This window comes from Sus scrofa, chromosome 7 (assembly GCF_054392235.1).
Source record: "Sus scrofa isolate SSC_HxYL_T2T_F1_AM1 chromosome 7, Sscrofa_HxYL_maternal_Yorkshire_Landrace_v2.0, whole genome shotgun sequence".
NCBI lineage: Eukaryota > Metazoa > Chordata > Mammalia > Artiodactyla > Suidae > Sus > Sus scrofa.
This window is the reverse complement of record NC_139389.1, coordinates 5,366,222-5,389,294: the sequence shown is the minus strand read 5'-3', so window position 1 is coordinate 5,389,294 and position 23,073 is coordinate 5,366,222. Positions and strand designations below refer to the sequence as shown.

At 46.9% G+C, this 23,073-nt stretch overlaps 1 protein-coding gene across 3 annotated transcripts in view; it reads left to right on the top strand.

Annotated features, from left to right (window-relative positions):
* The window catches only part of BLOC1S5 (biogenesis of lysosomal organelles complex 1 subunit 5), a 41,050-nt gene that overhangs the window by 5,777 nt on the left and 12,200 nt on the right, over window positions 1-23,073 (top strand). Inside the window, exons 3-4 of one of the 3 annotated variants that reach the window (XR_014808822.1) lie at window positions 10,500-12,129; window positions 18,172-19,044. Coding sequence is in view for 2 of the 3 variants with exons in the window: in NM_001098591.1 (NP_001092061.1) it covers window positions 10,500-10,629; window positions 18,986-19,044 (189 nt within the window). In the remaining variant the exon portion in view is untranslated. 3 annotated transcript variants of the gene reach the window in all.

The window sequence follows — 23,073 nt, the reverse complement described above, 5'->3', positions numbered from 1 at the left end:
TGAGAAGCAGGGTTGGGGCGGACATGCATTCTTTCTTTTGGGGAATCTCAGTCGTGGAAGCTGGGGTCCAGTCTGGGTGGGATCCTGGGGGCGGTCTTCTGGGTTATTGCCTAGAGTAACAGTCCTCGTGGAAGGGGCATCTTGATGAGAGAGAACAAACTAGTAAAGTTCCCGAAAAACACGTGTTAGTAATCTTTAACCAACAGGCAGTCGTGCCCAGGGTGCCTCATCTTTAGCTTACAGGTGATTGGGTTTAGCGTATAGTCAGGTGAGGGAGAAGCGGAAGGAAGAGCTCCAAGCTGTTCAGTTTTAAAATATTCATTTCAAAACGAAAGCATCAGGAAAATAAGTCTTCACTTGGGTGTGTGAGACGCCTGTGTTATTCTGTGCCTCCCTTGAGAGGGAGCCAGGACCCTGCCCCAAGGCCGTGCTGCCCTGTTTCTTGACTGCTCCTCCCTGGTCTCTGCATCCCCTCCCCTCCCTGATCAGCAGCTGTCCGAACCTGCCCCTAGGAACCCAGGGAAGGCCGTGGAGGCTGAACCAGGCCCATTTCCTAAGAACAAGAAATGGGGGACACAGAAAGGCCATTGAGCCCAGAGCCCCACCGGGCCCTGCTCAGTTCCACACTCAGCTGAGTAAGTCGGGTCCCTTAAGATTGCCTGATTTGAATGAGTGTTTCTAAAAATTATTTACTTATTTATTTTTGTCTTTTTAGGGCCACACCTGCAGCATATGGACGTTCCTAGGCTGGGGGTCCACCCGGCCCGAGCCACATCCATGACCACAGCTTACAGCAGCGCCAGCTCCGTAACCCACTGGGCGAGACCAGAGATTGAACCCGAATCCTGACGGATACTGGTCAGGTTCTTAACCCACTGAACCACAGCAGGAACTCCAGGGTCGGCTGATTTGACACTTCAGCTGTACCTGCAGAGGCGCTTCGCGGCAGCAGCTCCATTAGGGTGTGAGGAACTGAGAGGTGTGTGTGGATGGGGGCTGGGATCTCAGGGACCCTCTCACCCACCACAAGCGCTTAGAATTACCTCTGTCTTTCTTACTCTTGTTCATCGATTGTCTTCCTTCGTTAGAATATAGCTATTTGATTGTCTTTATTGTGTTCAAAATGCCTGAAAGAATGTCTTGTACCTTGTAGGTGCTTAATATTATCCAGAAGAACAGTTAACAGAGTTTGAACTAAAACCTGGCTTTTCCAGTGTCTGGCTTTTCATAAGTCTTGTCTTTTTTTTTTTTTTTTTGCCGGTCTGGTTAATTTGGAATTCTGAATAATTTTTATTTTTTAAAATTTGTAAATGTAGCTGTAAAGGTCAACTCAATATTAAAAGAAGCATAGAATTTTCAAATTAAGGTGGCTTCCCTGATCCAGCCCTCACCTAATGGAAACTGAGCACAGAGATGGACAACAGTGTGCGGCAAGTCGCACAGCAGGTAGTGGCTGAGCGCTCATTGGATAATGTAGGTGGCTTCTGGGAAAGGGCCGTGTGAGTGAGTCTGAGTCTTGAACAGAGGACGAAAGAAGTGCTGGTACATTTCAGCCGCAGAATATGTCACGTTCAAGAGCTCACTCCCTTTGAAGGCAGCACCTCCTTTAACTGGGGTGGGGACAGCCACCATCAGGAGATGGGCGTGTGCCGGAGAGGAGAGAAATTTCCCAGCTCTGCATGGAGCGGAGGCTGTGCTAAAGCCTGGAGAACCTGGGCCTTGGAGCTGGGTGTGGCTGGCATGTCCAGGTTCAAATGCTGGCATCCCTCTTCCTGGCTATGCTTATTTGCTTCGTTAAGGTTTAGTTTCCTCTTTTAAAAAATGGGAAAAGCCGTATGTAATGCAGAGATTTTCTAAGGATTAAATGATGTATCATTTTTTAAAAAATCCCTGTCAGGAGTTCCCGTCATGGTGCAGTGGAAATGAATCCGACCAGGAACCGTGAGGTTGCAGGTTTAATCCCTGGCTTCATTCAGTGGGTTAAGGATCTGGCTGTGGTGTAGGCTGACAGCTACAGCTCCGATTTGACCCCTAGCCTGGGAACCTCCACATGCCTTGGCTGCAGCCCTAAAAAGCAAAAAAAAAAAAAAAAAAAAAAAAAAAAAAAAAAAAAAAAAAAAATCCCTGTTAGATCAATGTTAGACAAATGTCGGTAACTGTTACTAAGAGAAAGGCAAGTGAAATCAAATTAAAATGTATTAATCTAGGAGTTCCCGTTGTGGCTCAGTAGTAACGAACCCAACTAGTATCCATAAGGATGCAGGTTTAATCCCTGGGTTCACTCAGTGGGTTAAGGATCTGACGTCGCTGTGAGCTGTGGTGTAGGTTGCAGATGCAGCTCGGGTCTGGTGTTGCTGTGGCTGTGGCGTTGGCTGGCAGCTGTAGTTCCGATTCAGCTCCTAGCCTAGGAACCTCCGTATACTGCAGGTGCGGCCCTAAAAAAGCATAGACAAATAAAATGTATTCATCTAGAATATGCAATATCTTGAATGAGTTTTGGTTCAATGTCTAGTATTTTTAGGGATATAGGGATTTGCTAAGCAAATGGCATAAACATCATGGAAAGTGTATACTAAAGGATACGATTTTCACACTGGGTGTGACAGTTGTGGGCTTACTGTGGGAGGGCAGACACCGCGTCTTGAGCGTGTCTCCGGAGTGAGGCGTCGCGTCAGGAACCAGTGCTGCGTCTGTGAGTGACCCAGACACGGGCCCACCCTTCCCGAAGCAGGGCCGCCGCGGGTTGTCCTTGACCAAGGGTCTCTGAGGGGCTTGGAAATACTTTGTCAGCAGGGTTTCCCTTCTCTCCGGCTGTCACAGAGTCGCTCCTTTTCCTGAAAAGTGCTCGGGGTGGTCCTTAGGGACCTCCCGGTCCATCTTGCCGAGGGTTTTGTGTCGCGTGGACACGACCCTTTACGTTGGGCCCAGCCGCCTTTTCTGTGATCCTCCGACAGCGCCCCTCAGCTCCCGGGAGAAAAGCTGAACGCACTTAGTGCTGACTTAGAGCGCTGTGCCCGTTCACTTCTGCTGTGCAGCAGTCACCTGGTCGTGCCTGTGTGTAAATCCCCTTTCTCATGTCTCCTCCATCGCGGTCCGTCCCGAGAGACTGGGTCGAGTTCATCCTTTGTAAATGGAATAGTCTGCATCTACCAACCTCCAACTCCCCGTCCATCCCCCTCCCTCCGCCTTGGCCACCGCAGGTCTCTTCTCTGTATCTGAGTCTGTCTCTGTTGTGTAGACAGGTTCATTTGTGCCATAGTTTCGATTCCATGTATAAGCATTTTAGAGATTTAGATTTGAATAGATAATGTGCATTATTTACGGTTCTTTACTCTCTTGGCCCAAATACTAACACCGTCTATTTAATGAAAGTGCCTCATCAGGACAGGGAGGGATGGCAAGGCAGAGCTGTCAGGGCTTCTTAGAATTTTTGTCTTTTTTTAATTTTTAAAAATTTGTGTATTTTAATTTGTGTGTGTGCGTCTTTTTAGGGCCACACCCGCAGCACATGGAGGTTCCCAGGCTACGGGTCAAATCGGAGCTGCAGCTGCCAGCCTGCACCACAGCCACAGCAATGCAGGATCCGAGCTGCGTCTGCAACCTACACCACAGCTCACAGCCATGCCAGATCCTTAACCCCTGAGCATGGCCAGGGATTGAACCTGTGTCCTCATGGATACTAGATGGGTTTGTTAACCACTGAGCCACGAAGGAAACTCCTCTTTTTTTTTTTAATTTACTGAAGTGCAGTTGGTGTACGGTGTTTCAGGTGAACAGCAGAGTGATTCAGTTACACGTATATGTACACGTACATACATGCGTGTATATAAACACATGCATACATACATTCTTTTTCAGATTCTTTTCCATTTTAGGTTATTACGTGATACTGAATACAGTTCCCTGTGCTGCACAGTAGGTCCTCAAGTTTCATCTTCTCAGTACCATTTCAGCGTGGTTCACTTCAAGAAGAACTGGCTAGCATTTAAAAGTTAATGTGGGAGTTCCCGTCGTGACGCAGTGGTTAACGAATCTGACTAGGAACCATGAGGTTGCGGGTTCGGTCCCTGCCCTTGCTCCGTGGGTTAACGATCCGGCGTTGCCGTGAGCTGTGGTGTAGGTTGCAGACGCGGCTCGGATCCCGCGTTGCTGTGCCTCTGGCGTGGGCCGGTGGCTACAGCTCCGATTCAACCCCTAGCCTGGGAACCTCCATATGCCGCGGGAGCGGCCCAAGAGATAGCAACAACAACAACAACAAAGACAAAAGATAAATAAAATAAAATAAAATAAAAGTTCATGTGTTCATAGTTGATATATTTTAAGAAGTCAGTGCACACGGCAGTGATCGTCTTTTCCTTCATGAAATTTCATTTCTGCAAGAAGGGAGGAAGTGCCACACGGTGGCAGCATTACTTAAATTGTCAGCCTTCTGTTACAGTATTTAGGTTCTTTCTCTGCTCTCTTTCTGTGTTGGTTAGTGCTTGAGGACAGTTGCTCTGGACTGGACCCACCTCTTGGATTCCCTTGATTCCAGCAAGTGCTGTGGACAGAGATCCCCGAGCAGGGAGCAGGGCGGGGGGAGGGCACCAGTGAGCATCAGCCTGGTTGTGCCAGCACGTAAAGGCATGGTCGCTGCAGCGCTATCTTTGCAGCCCCAGAGATGCCGGCGCCTCCTCAGGGCCGAGGAGAGACCTGTGCTGCTCAGGCTCGGGGCCGTGCGGCCTGTACCAGTTGCTTCGGTCATCTTTAGCAAACGTCATTCTCTGACTGCTTGGTTGACTGGTTACTGCGTGCTGGGCGTCTCATGGAGAAGGCGTAGGGCACCAGTGACAGACCCCTGGGAGAGTGGCTCTCCTAAGTGCTTGCTTCTCTCTGGCAGCACCCAGAGCCGGGCAGGCCTGGCGGCCCTACGATGTCAACATCCTCCTCCCGCCTCCCCTTGTCCTCCCTGCTGTGCTGCTCCTGTGCCCACGCTCACAGCTGTGACGTGTGTTTCATGCAGCAGAAAGGAAGGCGGGGGTGACAGCCGGCCTTCACTCTGTGGCTCTGTGACATGCACACTTAGCACCAGATAGTACTGGGTATTGAGAGAAGCGGGGAGTGGATCCAGAACTGTCGGTCACACCAGCTAGGCACAAATAAGTAGGACACAGTCTCCACCTCCAGGAGTTTATAGTCTGCTGAGAACGTCAAGAATTGTCATGGCGGAATTTTGATGATAAAAAAGCACAGAGTGATTGAGAGCTCAGAAGAGGGAACAGCTCCAGAAACGACTCCCACCTGAGAGGGGCTGGTGTTTGCTTTGAAGAAGAGATGTTAGGGAAATAGGGAAAAAATAGAGGAAATGTGATTAAAATTGGGATTTAAAAAAAAAAAAAAAAGGATGGTTCAGAGAAATATCGTGATTACAGGTGTTGTCAACATTCATGTTGATACATGTGAATGTGAGTTGAATTGATAAAGGCAGGAAAAAGCAGAATTTCCCTTGACATCTGATCTCTCATTTTTATTAGATTGTGGGAGTCACTGTCAGGTTATTAAATACCAGGAAACGGTCTATCCCACATGGCGTATGCTAAACGTATTTGTCTCCAGTATGGTCTAAAGCCTCGTGGAACTGACTGACTTTGTGATTGAGAGAGAATTTTAACTATTGCATTGGTTCTCTCATTTCCTAATACGACCAAATTACATCTTTAATGTAAATATAATAGTAACTGTACTAAGAGTATTAACGAAGAGTATGGCTAATATTTTTAAGTGTTTAGTGCCAGGCATTGTTTTAAGCACATTCCATGAGCACTTGTTAGCAGTTTCAACTTGAGAAAAATTAACTGTGTGTGTAATTTGATGGGGTGTTATACCTCGGAAAACAAGCTTCGTTTGTGCTGAGCTGTGCTCTGAGAATTCCTACCCCAGAAATAACTCATATAACAAATAGACATTAGTTTATAATCATCCTTTTGTAGTAGGTGTCAACAGTACACCTTAGCCAAAATATCAGCATAAAAATAAGCACAGACCAGATGGGCCTCTTTGTTGTTTAAACTAATAATTGTCGCTAATGGGCTGTTAAAAAGGTGAGGGTACAAATTCACTTAGTACAGCATGTTCTTTCAGGCTAAACGGTGGTTATAAGAGAGAGAGTCTCGCCAGGTTGCATGCCCTGGCTCTGTGTCCTCCAGTGTAGACACAGCCTCTCAGAGAATGGGGTTTGGGGGCAGGGGCTGCGTGAAAAGGAGAGCAGCCTCACTCGTCATCTTGTAAATCTTAGCTGGGAGTAAAAGGACGCCCCTCCGCATGGGGTCCTCAGGGAGAGGGTATTATATCAGGTATTAATTAGCATAAACATAACTGTGAGGCAGAAACGCCGCCGGCTTTTTAAAAGCACGGAGAAACCCAGAAGAGAGCACACATAGACCACGTGGCCACATAGAGGCAGCCTGTGTACTTATGCATGTGTGTTGACGAATTTGACTGGAAGTGAAATCAGAGAAGTCTGCGTAGATGCCAAACACGCATGACGAGATGCTCAACATCGCGGGTTGCTAGAGAAACGCAAGTCAGAGCTACAGCGAGGTACCACCTCGCACCGTCAGAACGGGCATCATCAAAGGGTCTACGACAGTGAAGGCTGGAGAGAGTGGAGAAAAGAGAAGGCCCCGCACTGTCGGTCGGCATGTAAATCGAAACAACCACCACGGAAAGCAGTCTGGAGGCGCCTCGGAAAACTGAAACTAGAGTTACCACTCCTGGGTATCCAGAGAAAACTGTATTTCGAAAAGATCCATGAACCCCGGTGTTCACAACAGGCCTGCTTACGATAGCTAAGGCCTGGAAGCAACCTAAATGCCCACCAACAGGGCGGCGGATGAAGATGTGCTTGCCAGTGTACCGCGGAATGTTAGCCATAAAGGAGAATGAAATAGTGCCACCTGCAGCCACGTGGCTGCAGCTGGACATCATCGTACTAAGTGAGGTTGGTCAGTGAAGGGCAGACATACATGACTTCTGGGTGGAACGTAACCAAAGGATGCTCAAGGGTTTATCTGCAGAACAGAAACAGACTCATGGACTTTGAAAACAAACCTGTGGTTACGAAAGGGGACAGACGGTGGTTTGCGGTCGGCACCTGCACACTGTGTCTAGAGTGACTGGCCAGCGGGGACTCGCCCCAGTATTCTGTGGTAATCTACATGGGAAAAGAATCTGAGAAAGAATGGATGCGTATACGTGTATCATTGAATCACTGTGTCGTACCGTAGAAGTCATTGCTACGTTGTAAATCAACCATACGTCAGTGATTAAAAGCTTATATCATGTTCCTGTTTAAGAAGGAAACAATTGGAATATATGTATATATATTCACACACACACGTACTCTCACATATATACAATTACACGTGTGTCTACACACGTTTATATATCTGCATGTGTGTTTATATATAGGTACATGTGTACATACGTGGATGTATATCCTTATAGTTAAAACAATGGGAGGATAAAGTTTTAAAGTAATTACCTAAAGAGAGAGTGATGGGGAGCTCCCATCGTGGCTCAGTGGTTAACAAATCTGACCAGGAGCCATGAGGTTGCGGGTTCGATCCCTGGCCTTGCTCAGTGGGTTAAGGATCCGGCGTTGCCGTGAGCTGTGGTGTAGGTTGCAAACGCGGCTCAGATCTCGCGTTGCTGTGGCTGTGGCGTAGGCTGGCATCTACAGCTCTGATTAGACCCCTAGCCTGGGAACCTCCATATGCTGAGGGAGCGGCCCTAGAAAAGGCAAAAAGACCAAAAAAAAAAAAAAAAAAGCGAGAGAGAGAGAGAATACAAAGGATAGTGATAGAAGCAAGACTTTGTGAATATACATGCTTTTATAGATGAGATTTAGGGGCCATGTAAGTATTTTACATAATTTAAAAGGTGAAATTTTAAGGAGCCATCCCTAAAAATCAAGTAACATGTAGTAAAGCAAACCTAAGTTTTAGAATAGTGGAAATTGAGAGAAATTGTTTCAAAAAATTTTAAAACAGCGTTTTTTTTGTTTTGTTTTGTTTTTGTCTGTTTAGGGCCACACCTGCAGCATAGGGGGTTCCCAGGCTAGGGGTTGAATTAGAGCTATAGCCGCCGGTCTCCACCACAGCCACAGCAATGTGGGGTGATCCGAACCACATCTTCAACCTACACCAAAGCCCACGGCAACCCCAGATCCTTCACCCACTGAGCAAGACCAAGGATCAAACCCAAGTCCTCATGGATACTAGTCGGGTTCATTAACCACTGAACCAGGACTGGAACTCCAAGAACGTCTTTAAATACACCCTTAGGACTCATTCAGGAAAAACATATTGTGGGAAACTACGGAACAGGTGACTCACATTTCTTTCAATAAATTGTGTAGGGGAAAGAGGGAGGGGAACTCTCAATTATGTAAGATTTAAGAAACACATTAGGCAGTTGCAGTGTATGAATCTTATTTAGATGTTGGCCTAAATGACTTGGGGGATAAAAAAGAAACATTGGGACATTTGCGGGAGTGTGCATACTCCCTCAATGCTTAGTTTTAGAGATTTATTGTTGACTCCAGGGCGTGTGTGTGAGAGAGAGGCGCGGGGGGGGGGGAGGTGTCTGGTCTTACTCTTTTTTTTTTTTTTTTTTTTTAAGAAGAGTCTGTCTTTTAAAGGTAGATGTTGAAATATTCACAGTTGAGGTGATTTACTATCTGAGATTTGCCTAAAAAGAATCTAGGCTGGCGAGTGGAGGATGTTTGCAGTGTTGTCGAGGGCACAGCCGGCCAGAGTTGAAGCCTGGTGATAAGTACATAGGGTTCATTATTTTAATCCTCTCTCAACTTTTATATAAATTTCTATATAACTTTTTTATTCCTGAAGCATTAGAGTAAAAACCTGACCACAGCTGCTCCCTAAGGATGGTTCAAAACCAAAACCCCCAGTCACGAGCATGATTTCTTGCCAATCAAGTTTATCCCCCTTCTTTTTTAGAGTAAGCCTTTCGTCTTGAATTATGTTAAGACTTACGGTGAAGTCACGGACACGGTGCAGAGCTCCTGGATGCCCCTCGTCCCCCTTCTCCCGGTGCTAATGTCTTACGTTACTGCAGTACGTTGGCAAAAACTAAGAAACCAGCATTCGTACATTCCTGCTAATGAAACACCAGACTTGACTTGGATTTCACCAGTTTTTCCATTACAGCCCTCTTTCTGTTCCGGGATCTAATCCAGGGCACCACACTGCGTTTAATTGTCATGTCTCTCTAGCCCTCTTTGGTCTGTGGCAATTTCTCAGTCTTTCCTTGTTTTTCAGAATCTTGTCAGTCTTGAGTCCTGGCCAGCATCCTGTAGAATGTCCCTCAGTCTGGGTTTGTCTGATGTTTTTCTTAAGATTAAACTCTGGTTGTGGGAGAGGATACCAGAGACGTGAAGTGCCCTCCTGTCGCCTTCCGTCAGGAGGTGCGTGCTGCACCCATGACGTCACGGGTGATGTCACCTTCATTGACTCCACATGAGGCTAATCGTTTTCTCATTCCCCTCTCGGTTCTTTGGAAGCAAGTCACTAAGTCTAGCCCACCCTCAAGTGAGAGGGTGGTTTCAGCTCAGCTTTCTGAAGGGGGGATGGGTTCCCTTCCAAGACCACCCCCAAGTTCATGTTTCACTAACAGGTCTCAGCAGATGGTCCTCCTGGTGGTGAGGCTTTATTCTGGGCAAGGGACGCAGAGCTAAACCAGCAAAGGGAACAGGTGCATGGGGAGAAGGCTGCAGGAAACCCAGCGGAAACTTCCAAGGGTCCTCCTCACCCTGTGAAGTCTCACAGGACTCGCTTCGGTCCCCGGGAACAAGTCGTGACCTGCGAGCTGTTTCCCAGGCAAGCTCGTCTGAGCCTGGGAGTCGGGGGTGTTCACTGGGGGCTGGACAGGTAGGCAGCCTCTGCCTCGCATCTATCAAAATTCAGACCCCGGGCAGGAAAGAGGTGTCTTTTCATTTACGGGGAGTTTTATACCATGTGGGGTAGGTTTGCTGGTCAAGTCCCCAGATGCCAGCCTTGCAAGCAGGCCTTTCTGGTCTCAGGCCCAGTGTTAACTCTTTTCTGCAGAAGGAAGTGTCGGAAGTGTCTAAAGTGTCTAAAGTGTCTTACTTTACCACACATTTTTATTTGAGGAAAGTGGAATCAGAGAATAAAATAGAAGCTATATGATGATAAGAGCAACAAAATGCAATGTCAAGTCAGATCATCTCAGAATGAAACACGTCAAATCTAGGTCTCTTGTTCTTCTAGTATTTCTCATGCCCATTTTAAGACAGGGGTATGAAGATATTAACACGTTTTGAAGCATTTCATAATTTCAAAAAATGCTTCCATTAGAAGAAGGCTGTGTACGTTTCAGTGAGTAGTCACATAACAACCAAAACCTGGGTGGAAATCCCAGAAAGTAGTTATGAAGCCTTAAGACACAGTGTGTACTAGCTGTGTGCTTTCTTTTAACAGGAGAAACGTGGTCTTCGAGAAATGCGAGCGCTTGAAAACTTGAAGAACATGATCCATGAAACAAATGAACACACTCTCCCCACATGTACAGAAACCATGGAAGACAGCTTGAGCCACGTTCTCCAGAGATGTAAGCCCGCCGTTGTGGGTGTTGCTTTCAGATGCTCCGCCAGGGTGGGCTTCGCCCGTGTTTGGAGGGAGGTGGAGAGAGATTTCTTAAGCAGGACCCGTGAGAGGCAAGTCACAGAGAAGGTGGTGCGCCCGTGCTTACTGTGTTGCCCCGGATGTTGAGAGCATTGATCCTGCAAAGCACGGTGGATGTAAGAAAATCGAAACATGTTTTACCTTAAAAAAACTTGGCTGTGAGAAAAAGTTCGATGACCAGGGATTAGAATGTGAAATGAATCTTCTTTTTCAAACGGGATATGAGTGTTTCTAATGTTAAAAAAAATCCTATATAAATGTTTGTATTTTATCACTTTCTTCATTAAGCAAAATATATATTTTTTTAATTTCTTTGGCTTTTGCTTTTTAGGGCCACACCCGAGGCCTATGGAGGTTCCCAGGCCAGGGGTCGAATTGGAGCTACAGCTGCTGGCCTACACCACAGCCACAACAACGCCAGATCCTTAACCCACGGAGTGAGGCCAGGGATTGCACCTGCATCCTCACGGATGCTAGTTGGGTTCTTGAGTGCTGCTCCGTGACGGGAACCATGGGCCAAAGCTATTTCTGGTGTTAAGCCTCATGTTAAAAGCATAGTCTCCACAATGAAATCGCTGAGTTTCACTGGTCACAGGGAATCCATGCTGTCCTCCTAAAGGGAAGAATTAAAACACAGACAGTGTGAAGTCATTATGGACGTTTCAGCCTCCGAGGAGCACCTCCTTGTCAGCATGAGAAACCACGAGCTGCAGGCTTTGGAGGAGATTTCGCTGCTACGAGCAGACACGGCTTCCTGAGCAGGCTCCAGCCTAAGTGTTTCCTTGTCGCTAGTGTCTTGAGCATCAGGGTACAGTGGAGATAAGTATCTGCTTTTAGAGCCGACGTAGTTTTTAAAATTGGCCTGGACCCAGCTGTTGTTCCTGGGAGATTTCATGTTTAAAAACTTGACATTTGTTCGTGAGGTGCTGCTGGCTTGCTTATGAGGGGGTTTATCTATGGGAGATACAGCGACCTAAGCAATACTTTACCAGGTCAGTGATAGTTGAGTTTCGTTTTGTGTCTGTTAGCAGATCTGCCACGTTTCTCTCATCTCTGCATGTTTGAGAGCTGAGCTGGGAGTGTGGTCAGCTGAACGACTCAGAACTGGGTGGTGGGTCTTAAGCTCTTGGTCTAATAATAAGCAACTGTGGAGCAGTGGGGGGGGCAGGGGAGGGCGCGTCTCAGAGTGTTCAAACAGAGACTGTTAGAGCATCCTAGCAAAGTGTCTTTGTCTTTGGTGAGCACAAGCTTTGGAATCAAAACTCACCTGTAGTCCCTAAAAAACCGTTAAAAAATGGGAGCTCTAAGAGTATATGTAACAGTAACCCATAAAGTAACATCAACATACAGGCTTTAGGAGTTCCCGTTGTGGCTCAGTGGGCTAAGAACCCAACCGGTGTCCATGAGGATGCAGGTTCCATCCCTGGCCCCACCTAGTGGGTTAAGGATCCAGCATTGCCATGAGCTGTGGTGTAGATCACAGATTCAGGTTGGACCCGGCATGGCTGTGGCTGTGGTGTAGGCCGGCAGCTGCAGCTCAGATCCGACCCCTAGCCTGGGAACCTCCCTGTACTCCAGGTGTGGCCCTAGAAAGACGGAAAAAACATATGGGCTTTACATTTTTCTCATACTGAAGACACTGGCGAGTGTTCAGGATCTACTTCTTATGCATTTCATAAGCTTGTAGACTTGCCCACGTTGGTCGTCTAGAAATCTTGCTTAGTATTGAGGACCTGTCCTTGATTTTAGGGGGTAAGAGGGACAGAAAGCCTCTAGGTTATTCCTCACTCAAAGTAACTAACAAAGCCACAGTAAAAGAATTTTCTCTCCCTTCCTGCCTTCCTCTCTCTTTTTAAGAGCAGTGACTTTATCTTTTTTTTAATATTTAAACAAAAGGACATATGCTAAGTAAAAGAAAACAGAAGTAAGGAAATAAGAAAGAAAAAGAAGAAAGCAGTAAATTACCTGAACTACCTAAAGATAGCCGTTGTGGCTTAACTTTGAGGACTGTCACTCCAGACCTGTGTGTGTGTATTCACACAGAGGGATGCATGGAGGAGTGGAAGCCGAATGAATGGATGGGAGGGTTTGAGGCTCAGGGAGAGCTTTGCTAAGAATGAGGTCAGACGGGCTTTTAGTTAAGGTATCAATTTTAAATTTTATTCGAATGTACTAGAATAAAAATCGCAAGTAAAACACAGGAAATACTTTGAAATAAATGTTCCTTTTTATAAAAGGTAGTAGTTACTAAAAGATCATTCAAAGCAAGGTAGTTATTTGAAAAGTGCAGACGTTACCGTCGTGTCGTTGTTTCTGCAGTAATTAATGTGACGAGGGATGGGGGGTCAGGACAGCAGACCTTCCCGCTCGCCCCTCCTCCCCAGCCTCCTGTTCGTGGATCGGAACTTTGTTTACGGATGAGGGATTATGGTGTTTGTTTTCCATTCTGCAGTAATGATGTCGCCAGTTACTTATGTAGTCTTAGACTGTTCCGTTTCTCTCTGTTTTTAATTTATTTTTAGATTTGCAACGATGTGGTTGTAATTCTGCTTCTTTCCTTAGCTCTGCAGTCTCACTTTTCAGGCTCTATGTTTGATCTCTTTTTAAAAAGTCATACTGTCGTCTTGTATTTCAAAGGACCTATGAAGCATTCTTTAGTTATCTTTCAGAATGGATGCTTTCTGTCTGTTCTCTCTCTCTCTCTCTCTCGCATATTATATTTCTTTCTCCCCAGCCCACTCTCTCTACAAATGAAAGCGTATTAGAGTTACAAGAATGATTGCAACTTGGAGTTCCTGTCATGGCACAGTGGAAACGAATCCGACTAGGAACCATGAGGTTGCGGGTTTGATCCCCGGCCTCGCTCAGTGGGTTAAGGATCCGGCGTTGCCGTGAGCTGTGGTGTAGGTGGCAGACGTGGCTTGGATCCAGCGTGGCTGTGGCTGTGGTGTAGGCCAGCAGCTGCAGCTCCAATTCAACCCCTAGCCTGGAAACCTCCGAATGCCATGGTGCAGCCCTAAAAAGACAAAAAAAAAAAAGAATGATGTCAACCTGTTTTCTTTTTCTTTTTTTTTTTTTTTTTTTTTTTTTTTTGTCTTTTTGTCTTTTGTTGTTGTTGTTGTTATTGTTGCTATTTCTTGGGCCGCTCCCACGGCATATGGAGGTTCCCAGGCTAGGGGTTGAATCGGAGCTGTAGCCACCGGCCCACGCCAGAGCCACAGCAACGCAGGATCCGAGCCGCGTCTGCAACCTACACCACAGCTCATGGCAACGCCGGATCGTTAACCCACTGAGCAAGGGCAGGGACCGAACCCGCAACCTCATGGTTCCTAGTCGGATTCGTTAACCACTGCGCCACGACGGGAACTCCTGTTTTCTTTTTCTCATTGTTGGGGAGATGGAGCAGTTAAGGTAGGTGAGGAATCTCAGTTCTTTATAGAATTTGTGTTCTGTTCTTGGACACCACTTTTCAAAGCGTAAATGTAGTTATATAATTCTTAGTTGTTCAGTAAATGGATTTTTTTCTTTGCTCCCCCCCCCCCCGCCCCACCTTTTAAGGCTACACCTGCGGCATATGGAAATTCCCAGGCTGGGGTCACATTGAAGCTACAGCTGGGGCCTATGCCACAGCCATGGCAATGCTGGACCCCAGCCGTGTGTGCAACCTACACCACATCTCATGGCAAAACCCTCTGAGCAAGGCCAGGGACCGAACCCACATCCTCACACATCGAATCCTTAACCCACTGAGCCACAATGGAAACTCATTTTTTTTTTTTTTTTTTGCCTTTTTAAAAAGCTTCTTATTTATTTTATAAGATATTTTGGAGATTGAGTTTGATTTTGCTTCACTCTGCCTCTGTACTCGAAATCTTTTAAGAACTCATTTTTCAAAGTACTAACTTTTTTTTTTTTTTTTTTTTTTTTTGTCTTTTTGCCTTTTCTAGGGCTGCTCCTTCGGCATATGGAGGTTCCCAGGCTAGGGGTCTAATCGGAGCCGTAGCCACCAGCCTACACCAGCGCCACAGCAATGTGGGATCCAAGCCGCCTCTGCAACCTACACCACAGCTCACAGCAGCACCAGATCCTTAACCCACTGAGCAAGGCCAGGGACTGAACCCTCAACCTCATGGTTCCTAGTCGGATTCGTTAACCACTGTGCCACGACGGGAACTCCTTAAAGTACTAACTTTAACAGCACTTTACTAATCAGAATTTTTGCCTGTAATTTCTTCATTAACTATCTTAACCGTGTGAATATTTATCATCCTCTCCCCACTGTATTTACAGTTGAGGAAACAGAAATGTGTAGTGTTTTTCAGCATCCATGGTTCTTCTCCATGGCAACTGGAGGAACCATCGTGCAGACTTAGTTGTTCTGCCTCCAGAGCTCAGGCCTCTTCAAATTCAGGATGATGCTTCTGCGTGTCTTTCAAAAGGTCCTAAGGAAAGTCCGTCCCCCTTGCTTCCAGGACTCATTTTCTGCCGGCTTTTCTCCCACAACGCAGGCTTCTCCTTCTCAGTGTACTTGGTTAGTTTCTACTCCTCTCTTGGACTTGTGACATTGGGGGGCCCCGAGGCTGGGTTCTGGGACGTCTTTTCCATCTGTACACACTTGCCTGGTGATTTCATATGGCATCACAGCTTTAAATAATGCTTCTTGGTAGCAGTCCGTCATTCTATATTTACGTCTTCACCCTGGACCACTCCTGGAAGTCCAGACTTTTATATCCAGCTGCCTAGTCCACCTGGGTGTCTTGCAAGCATGTCAGCAGAGTAACTTGTCCAGAATTGAGCTGGAACGTCTCCCTCAGTTCCTTTCATCCCATTGCAGTAATGGCAGCGCCATTTCCCCCCCCCCCCCTCCTCAGGCTGAAAAAGCGGAACTCCCGTCCCCCCCGCCCCCGCCCGGCCGCCTTGCTGTCTCCGAAGTGCTCCCTGCCCACCTCTCTGTCCACCTCCCGCCTTCCCTCTTCTCTCCTCCTCCCTCTTTTCCTCCTGATCTTGCCCTCCTTCCTCCCCCTTTTCCTTCTCTCCCTCCCTCCTGTGTATCCTATTAGCAGATCCTTTTGGCTCAACGTTGAGAATGTCGCCGGAGTCGGATGACCCTGGTTTAAGCCGCAGTCATCTCTCCCTTGGATTGCTCTCCTCGTCGCCCCGTGACTCACCTCTGCGTCTCTCTTTACTCCCTGTTCTCTGCTTAGAGATCCTAATGGTCCCTTTAAAATCCAGCTTGGCTCTTGTTCTTACTGCATCAGAAGCGCCTCACCTTGCTTATCGTACAAGCCCGAACCCTCCCAGTGGCCCGAATGTTCTGCACGATGCCCCCCCCCCACCCCCCCACCCCCCCGCTGTCGTTTCCGACCTTTCCTCTTCCCTCCTCCTCCTTCCTCGAGGGCCGCTTCTGCCCCGGGGCCTCTGCGCTCCCGTCTCCCCCGGCCTCCCCGCCTCGCTCTGTGCTCCTGCTCCGGAGCATCCGTCACCCCGGCTCGCCGACCGTCTCCGCCCAGGGGCGCTGTCTCCCCACGAGCAGGGGCGCTGTTCTCTGCAGCCTCTCGGCCCCCGGAGCAGAGCCTGGCGCTTCGGCGCCGCGACGTCGGCGCTTGTGGGTTGAGGTGGGTGCGTGAGAGGCCGCCTCACCTGCGCCCCTGGCGCACCTGACCGCCTGCCCCCGCCGGCAGACGGAGTGACTTGCTTTCCTTTTGACGTGAGGACCTAGGGACGCTGAGTTACCGCGCGCGGTACCAGACCCTTTGGGTTTGGAGAGAACGAGTCGGGGCGTTGAGTCTTCCGCGCGCGCGTCTCGCCGGGACGGGCAGAGGCTGCGGCCTCCAAAGCGGGGCGCGGGGCCTGGTCAGGCGGGTCTCTGAGATGCTGCAGAAGCAGATTTCACGCCGTTCGGAAAGGAAACTTTTTTTCAATCATGGGGCTGAAGAAAGAAAAAGTGCATCATTCCAGAGACTGCAGTTTCTCCAAGTGCATGTGCCAAGTCGGAAGATTATCCTGAGGAGCAAAAGCCGGCCTTTGTCAGATCTCGCTGAATTGTTAAAGGCCACCCACTCCCAGCGACAAACTAAATGCCACAGTCTCCTAAGTCTTCTTTTAGATTAAGCCTAGAATGATCTTAAAATGCTGAGGTACCCAGAGACCACAAAGTGGCTTTTTCTTAAAGTTCTGTTCAGAGCCAGGAAAAAAAAAAGAGACAAGAAAAACAGGACATGATGGAACTACTGCTCGGGAGAGATGATGTAATATTAACATGCCACAGAAAGAAGGCAGATCTAATCGGCTCCCTTTGTTTTGTTTTCGGCTTCTCTGTTAGAACAAACAATGATTGGGAACTGAGTTTTAAGTACTGAAGTATTATCTTTGCTATGACTAAAATGAATGGTTACTGCTCAAAACACGACTTTTAAAAAACTCTGCATCCTCCTCTTTGCCATATTCCAATAGGGAGGGACAGAGCATTTTTCTGAAAGAGAAATCACAGCCCCTGCCCTGTCTGAACTGGGGGGCCGGGCGGGGTGGGATAGAAAGGCACGATTGTGGAACCCTTAGTAAACCTCAGTTAAACCAGTGCGTGGTTAAGCGGGAGAACACACGCATACCTCAAGAAAGACTTTCAAATGAGAGAAAATCCGTATGTGGAAGGGCTCCATAAAGGCACTAGGCCTGGAGCCGGGGTTCGAAGCACGCGAAGACTTTGATTAGAAGGAAGGAGTGAGTGAGGGAGGATGGGGCGAGCGCCGAGCCCTGGTAGCAGTGACGCCTCTTGGCCGCTTCCCGTGTGGGAAACACCTCTCTAAGGGGCTCTTCTTATTAAACTTCGTCAGCGTAGTACCTACCGCGTCGTCTCATCTCTTCTTCTGTCCGTCTGAGGCCTCGTGGTGGCTGTTAGGTTCATTTTATAAATGAGGTACCACGATGCTGCGGGGCTAGGAGTAGCCACGGTGGTACCTGGCACGTGGCAGCTGCTCAATAAACACACAACCCGTGGCTGAATGAACGAGCGAGCAGACGTGTCCAAGGTCCGTGACACGAGTAACACGAGCTCAGCTCCACGCTTGACTGACGGGCTCTTGCCTGCGACCGACCTGCGAAGTAGGTGAAAGACCCCTGTGTTCAAAACTCAGTCCAGTAGATGAAGAGGTTTGAACCCCTGATGGAGTGAAACCAATTTTATTGCTGAAATCATGAGAGTAGAGTGTTGAAGAGCCAAGTCCTCAGGGCCAGAGGTCAAATTTTAAGGCCTGATTTCTGTACCTGTAGTCATATTACCTCAAGTATCATTTCACTTCTTTATGCTGCAGTTTTGTTTTGTTTTGTTTTTTGCTTTTTACGGCCGAACGTATGGCATATGGAGGTTCCCAGGCTAGGGGTCCAATTGGAGCTGTAGCTGCCAGCCTACGCCACAGCCACAGCAACGCAGGTTCCGAGCTGTATCTGCGACCTACACCACAGCTCACAGCAATGCTGGATCCTTAACCCAATGAGCAAGGCCAGGGATCAAACCCACATCCTCATGGATGCTAGCTGGCTTTGTTATCTCTGCGCCACAGTGGGAACTCCCTATGGCGCAGTTTTTCACAGATGCCAAAAATCTGTAAAATGGGATAGTGATTCTCACCTAGTAGGAAAGTGGGATTAAGAGGGGTAATACCTGGAAAGTACTTAGCACATAATCCTACAGTGATTACCAACAGTTTTAACTCACTACAAAGAGAAATGACTCAGTGAAAGGTCCAGAGACCTCTGAACTGGCAGTGGCAGCCAGGATGAGCTGGAAGACGAGAGAAGGGGTGTGAGGAAGCGCAGAAAGTCGTTGAGGCATTCTAGATGCCAGGTACTGCCTGCGGGAGAGCAGAGGTGCCAGCAAGAAGAGGGGGAGGGGAGGGAGTGTGTGAGTCACGGAGATAGGAAGGCTTCCTCGGCAGATGGAAGGGACATCTGTCAGGTGTTTCAGACCTATTTAGAGAATTCTGGGGTCCCCAACGACGACAGCTTGCCTTTGGAAGTCCTGCCAGATGCAGCTCAAGGCTCACGAATGGTAGAACAGCCTGACTATACTGGCCGGCCTGTTTTTTCCCTTTTAGCCCCCCCGCTCCATGACCAGCAATTGTAACTTATTAAAAACTGAGTTTTAACTCATTAAAAAAAAAGTCTTTTTTTGTGTGGTTTCTTGAGAACTAAAACTATCCGAGTGTGTTTTTTTTTTTAATCCAGGTACGTCTCCCCTTAAACAAGGGCTGCTGATTGAAAACCCACTGTCTGTTTTATTTCAGTGCAAGCAGCTACTGCCTCGGTCTGTAGACTCCAACAGAGGGAACAGGAGCGGAAAAAGGTAAAAGAGGGTCATTCGGATAATGGGGCCTGTAACTCCGGGGCTTTTGTTTTCGCCGTATTTTTAGCAGTTGGTTTCGATAAAAAATTCTCTGGATTTGTTTTCTTTTGTGCAGTGATTTTAAAAGGTTAAAAGGTGGCTGATTCGTTGATGCTGTGTTGTGGAGGTGTGGTCCCATAATTGCACCATCTATGGCTTTATAATGCAAATTTCAGACCTCTCTTTTTTTGCTTTTCAACATTTCCATCTTTTCCCTGAAAGTGGTATTTGTCTCTTGGAGGAAAGTGAATAGGACTCTGACATGGAACAAAAAATACCCACCAGATTCCGACTGGAAATATAAATCTTTGAGCCTAAAGCCTAGCGTATATTGTGTATATTTCTTCTAGAAAAGAAAGCATTCCTGCCTGCAGATGAGTTCTTTAATGAATAGTCCTAAGAGTGCCAATCACTTGCTGGGTAGTGCTTTGCTTATTTGAATTCTATCTTAACTAAATTCAGACGTGGAAGAAAAAAATAGCACAAGAATTTAAGTTCCGGCGATAATTTGATGTTTTAACTATGGTTCCCATAAGTACTTTTATAACTTATTTATTGCTCTAAACTACTAAAGATACACTTACTAAGAAATGTTAAAAATACTAAGTCACTCTGAAAAGAATGCCTTTTTGTGTGCGTGTGTATCAACAAGTGTTAACTGTCTCCATTTCTCTGGGATGCTGGTTAATCCACAATAATGGTCAGATCTGACACTGTAAAAAAAAAAAAAAAAATTAACCATGCCAGAGTTTAAATCTCTACACCCTCTGCTCAATTCTCAATGTGGGTATAAAGCTTAGAAATTCAGGAGTTCCCGTCGTGGTGCAGTGGTTATCGAATCAGACTAGGAACCATGAGGTTGCGGGTTCGGTCCCTGCCCTTGCTCAGTGGGTTAAGGATCCGGCGTTGCCGTGAGCAGTGGTGTAGGTTGCAGACGCGGCTCGGATCCCGCGTTGCTGTGGCTCTGGCGTAGGCCAGTGGCTACAGCTCCGATTCGACCCCTAGCCTGGGAACCTCCATATGCCGCGGGAGCGGCCCAAGAAATGGCAAAAAAAAGACAAAAAAAAAATAATAGTAAAGTTTAGAGGAGTTCCCGTCGTGGCGCAGTGGTTAACGAATCCGACTGGGAACCATGAGGTTGCGGGTTCGGTCCCTGCCCTTGCTCAGTGGGTTAACGATCCGGCGTTGCCGTGAGCTGTGGTGTAGGTTGCAGACGCGGCTCGGATCCCGCGTTGCTGTGGCTCTGGCGTAGGCCAGTGGCTACAGCTCCGATTGGACCCCTAGCCTGGGAACCTCCATATGCCGCGGGAACGGCCCAAGAAATAGCAACAACAACAACAACAACAAAAAGACAAAAGACAAAGAAAGAAAAAAGTTTAGAAATTCAACAATTTGATGAATCAGGCCTTCCACAGGACCTGACAGTCAGGCCGGGTGGGAAGGCTGCCTGAGAGGAGTGGGATCCCGGCGGGCCAGGTCGGACAGCAGGGCTGCTGCTGAGCCCTGGGTGAGATGGCAGGACGTTGGGGTGTCGGGGTGCAGGGCATGCACAGGGTCTGGAGAGCGGTCTGAAGGCACAGGAGGGTCTCGGTGTGCCACGCCCAGCTGGGCAGCTGATATTTTGTTAGTCCTCTACTTCGCAAGGTGCCACTAGGGGTGAAAGATTTTAGTTTGTCAAGTTTAAGGCAGTTAGTACACACAGAAGCTGAAAGTCTAGGAGGCCCAAACCGCTAATGATAATGTAACGTAGGACAGAGTAAGAGCAGTGATTAAATTACAAGAGCTTTGCATGCTCTTGGCAAAAAGTGTAATTTGCTAGGACGGTAGTGGCATTGAAGCCCAGCCTTGATCAGTGAGAAGGAATCCAGTCCATAGATGATGGGAAGAAAGAGCTCGTGGGGTAAGGGACACAGTGGAAGCAAAGGCAAAAGATGGGAGAAGCCCGGGGTCTCAGGGAGCTGGCCTGTGCCCGGTCTCCATGGAGATTTCCGGAGAGGAGTGGAGAGCATCATCGTGCTAAGCGGAATAATTCGCCACTGAAGCACCAGGACCAGTTCTGTGGTTGAGAATCATCAAATACTGGCAGTGCTGGTAGTTACTGGCTGTAACACAGGCTCTTGGCTTTCAAAATAAAAATGCAAAGGGGATGTTTTTTACAAGAATATGCACTCACATAAAAGACATTCTAAGACATTCTCAGAGTGGTTATGATTCTGATAAAATGGCAATTCTTGTCATTCTTGAGCAGAACTAACCTGAAATTAAATTATAATTGGGTTAGCGCCTCTAGTCACTTTGAACTTTTTTCACATTTGGTGTATTAACTGTATATAAGTAGGAAAATGACTAGATTATGTAAAAAACATACCTGGTATCTTCTCTTTCTGGTGCTTCCCCTTATTAGCTAGCTCTGTGCCCTTGGGCAGATAGTTCAGCTTCCAGGTAAATATTGGTTCTACTTACCTGATATATTATGTTACATAATTTATGCAAAATAGCTTTCCCATTCGGATGTCAGCTGGCATTTGTGCCCTGCCAGCCCGATTGTTTGTTTAAGATGCAGGCAACCCGTCTATGGATAAGAGCCCTACTGTGGTCAGTTCCAATCGGTGAAAGACGATTTTCTATGTTAAAATAGACTGTCCCTTGGCTTAAGAAAAATAGCCTTAAGAAATAATAAAACCCTTAGGATCTTTTGGTCTTAAATGTATCTCTTACAGGTATTATCTCAGAGAATGTTACTAAAGTATTTTTTATGGAATGTATATTAAAAATCAGTCTTTTAGACTATGTTGAAATGTCATCCTTGTTTCTCTTGCTAGTGCTTATGTAGTTAGCAGAATCCTTAAGGTAATTTGTGTTTGTGTTTTACTGCCATATCTGGTCTTGCTAAAACTGTGTGGCAGATGTTTTGGACTACATATATACATAAGACAGAGGGGTAAAGTTTAATTTCTCATCTAGCAAAAATGCGCAAAGCAAAATTGACCTCTAGCTGCATTTTACAATGTAGTGTTAATTGTTGCCTTGGTTATACTGTGGGCCGCATTTTGTGTATTTGAATGGCTCTCAGAACAAAGAAAGATGGGAGTAGTAATGGAATAACATAGACTCTTGCCATTAATCATTAATTCTTTTATGTCAAGACAATTTGTGGAATTCTGTGGGAAGTAAGTTATGATAAACGTCATTCATCTACATCACATTTCCCACAATTGATATCTAAAAGTACATTCAGAAGAACAATAAACGCACATTCCCCAGTTATTTGCCATACATTTTCAAAGACTACCAACTGAGGAGTTCCCTGGTGGCCTGGTGGTTAGGGATTTGGCATTGTCCCTGCGGTGGTGCAGGTTTGATCCCTGGCCCAGGAACTTGCGTGTGCTGCAAGCAATGAGATTTCTTCCTGATAGAGTCTGAAGATGCAGGATAATGGATCAATACAGTCGGCCCTCTGTTTCTACAGGTTCCCCATCTGTGGATTCAACCAAAATATTTAAAATGTATATTTTTAAATTCCAGAAGGTTCCAGAATGCAAAACTTGAAGTCGCTATATGCTGGCAACTATTTCCACAGCATTTAAATTGTATTTACATAGCGTTTACATCGTGTTAGGTGTTAGAAGTAATCTGGAGATGAGCACCTGGGAGGATGTCCAGGTTATGTGCAAATCCTGCATCGTTTTTATGAGAGACTCGAGCATCCGTGGATTTGGGTATCCATGGGGGGTCCTGCAACCAAAACCCCACGGATCCCAAGCGATGATGGTACATAATGTTCCATTTAAAATCATTCCCGAGAGTTGTTATTCTGACACTTCTCATCGAAATAAATACTTCTTCACGTACCCATAGAAGGCATGTGTACAATTGCTGGCACATGTACTGCTGACAGATGTTCTGGAAGACCGTTTTGACTTGAGTTGGCTTCTTCAGCATTGCCCTTAGGTTAGGGTTTTTCAGCCTCTGCTCTGTTGACATTTTGCA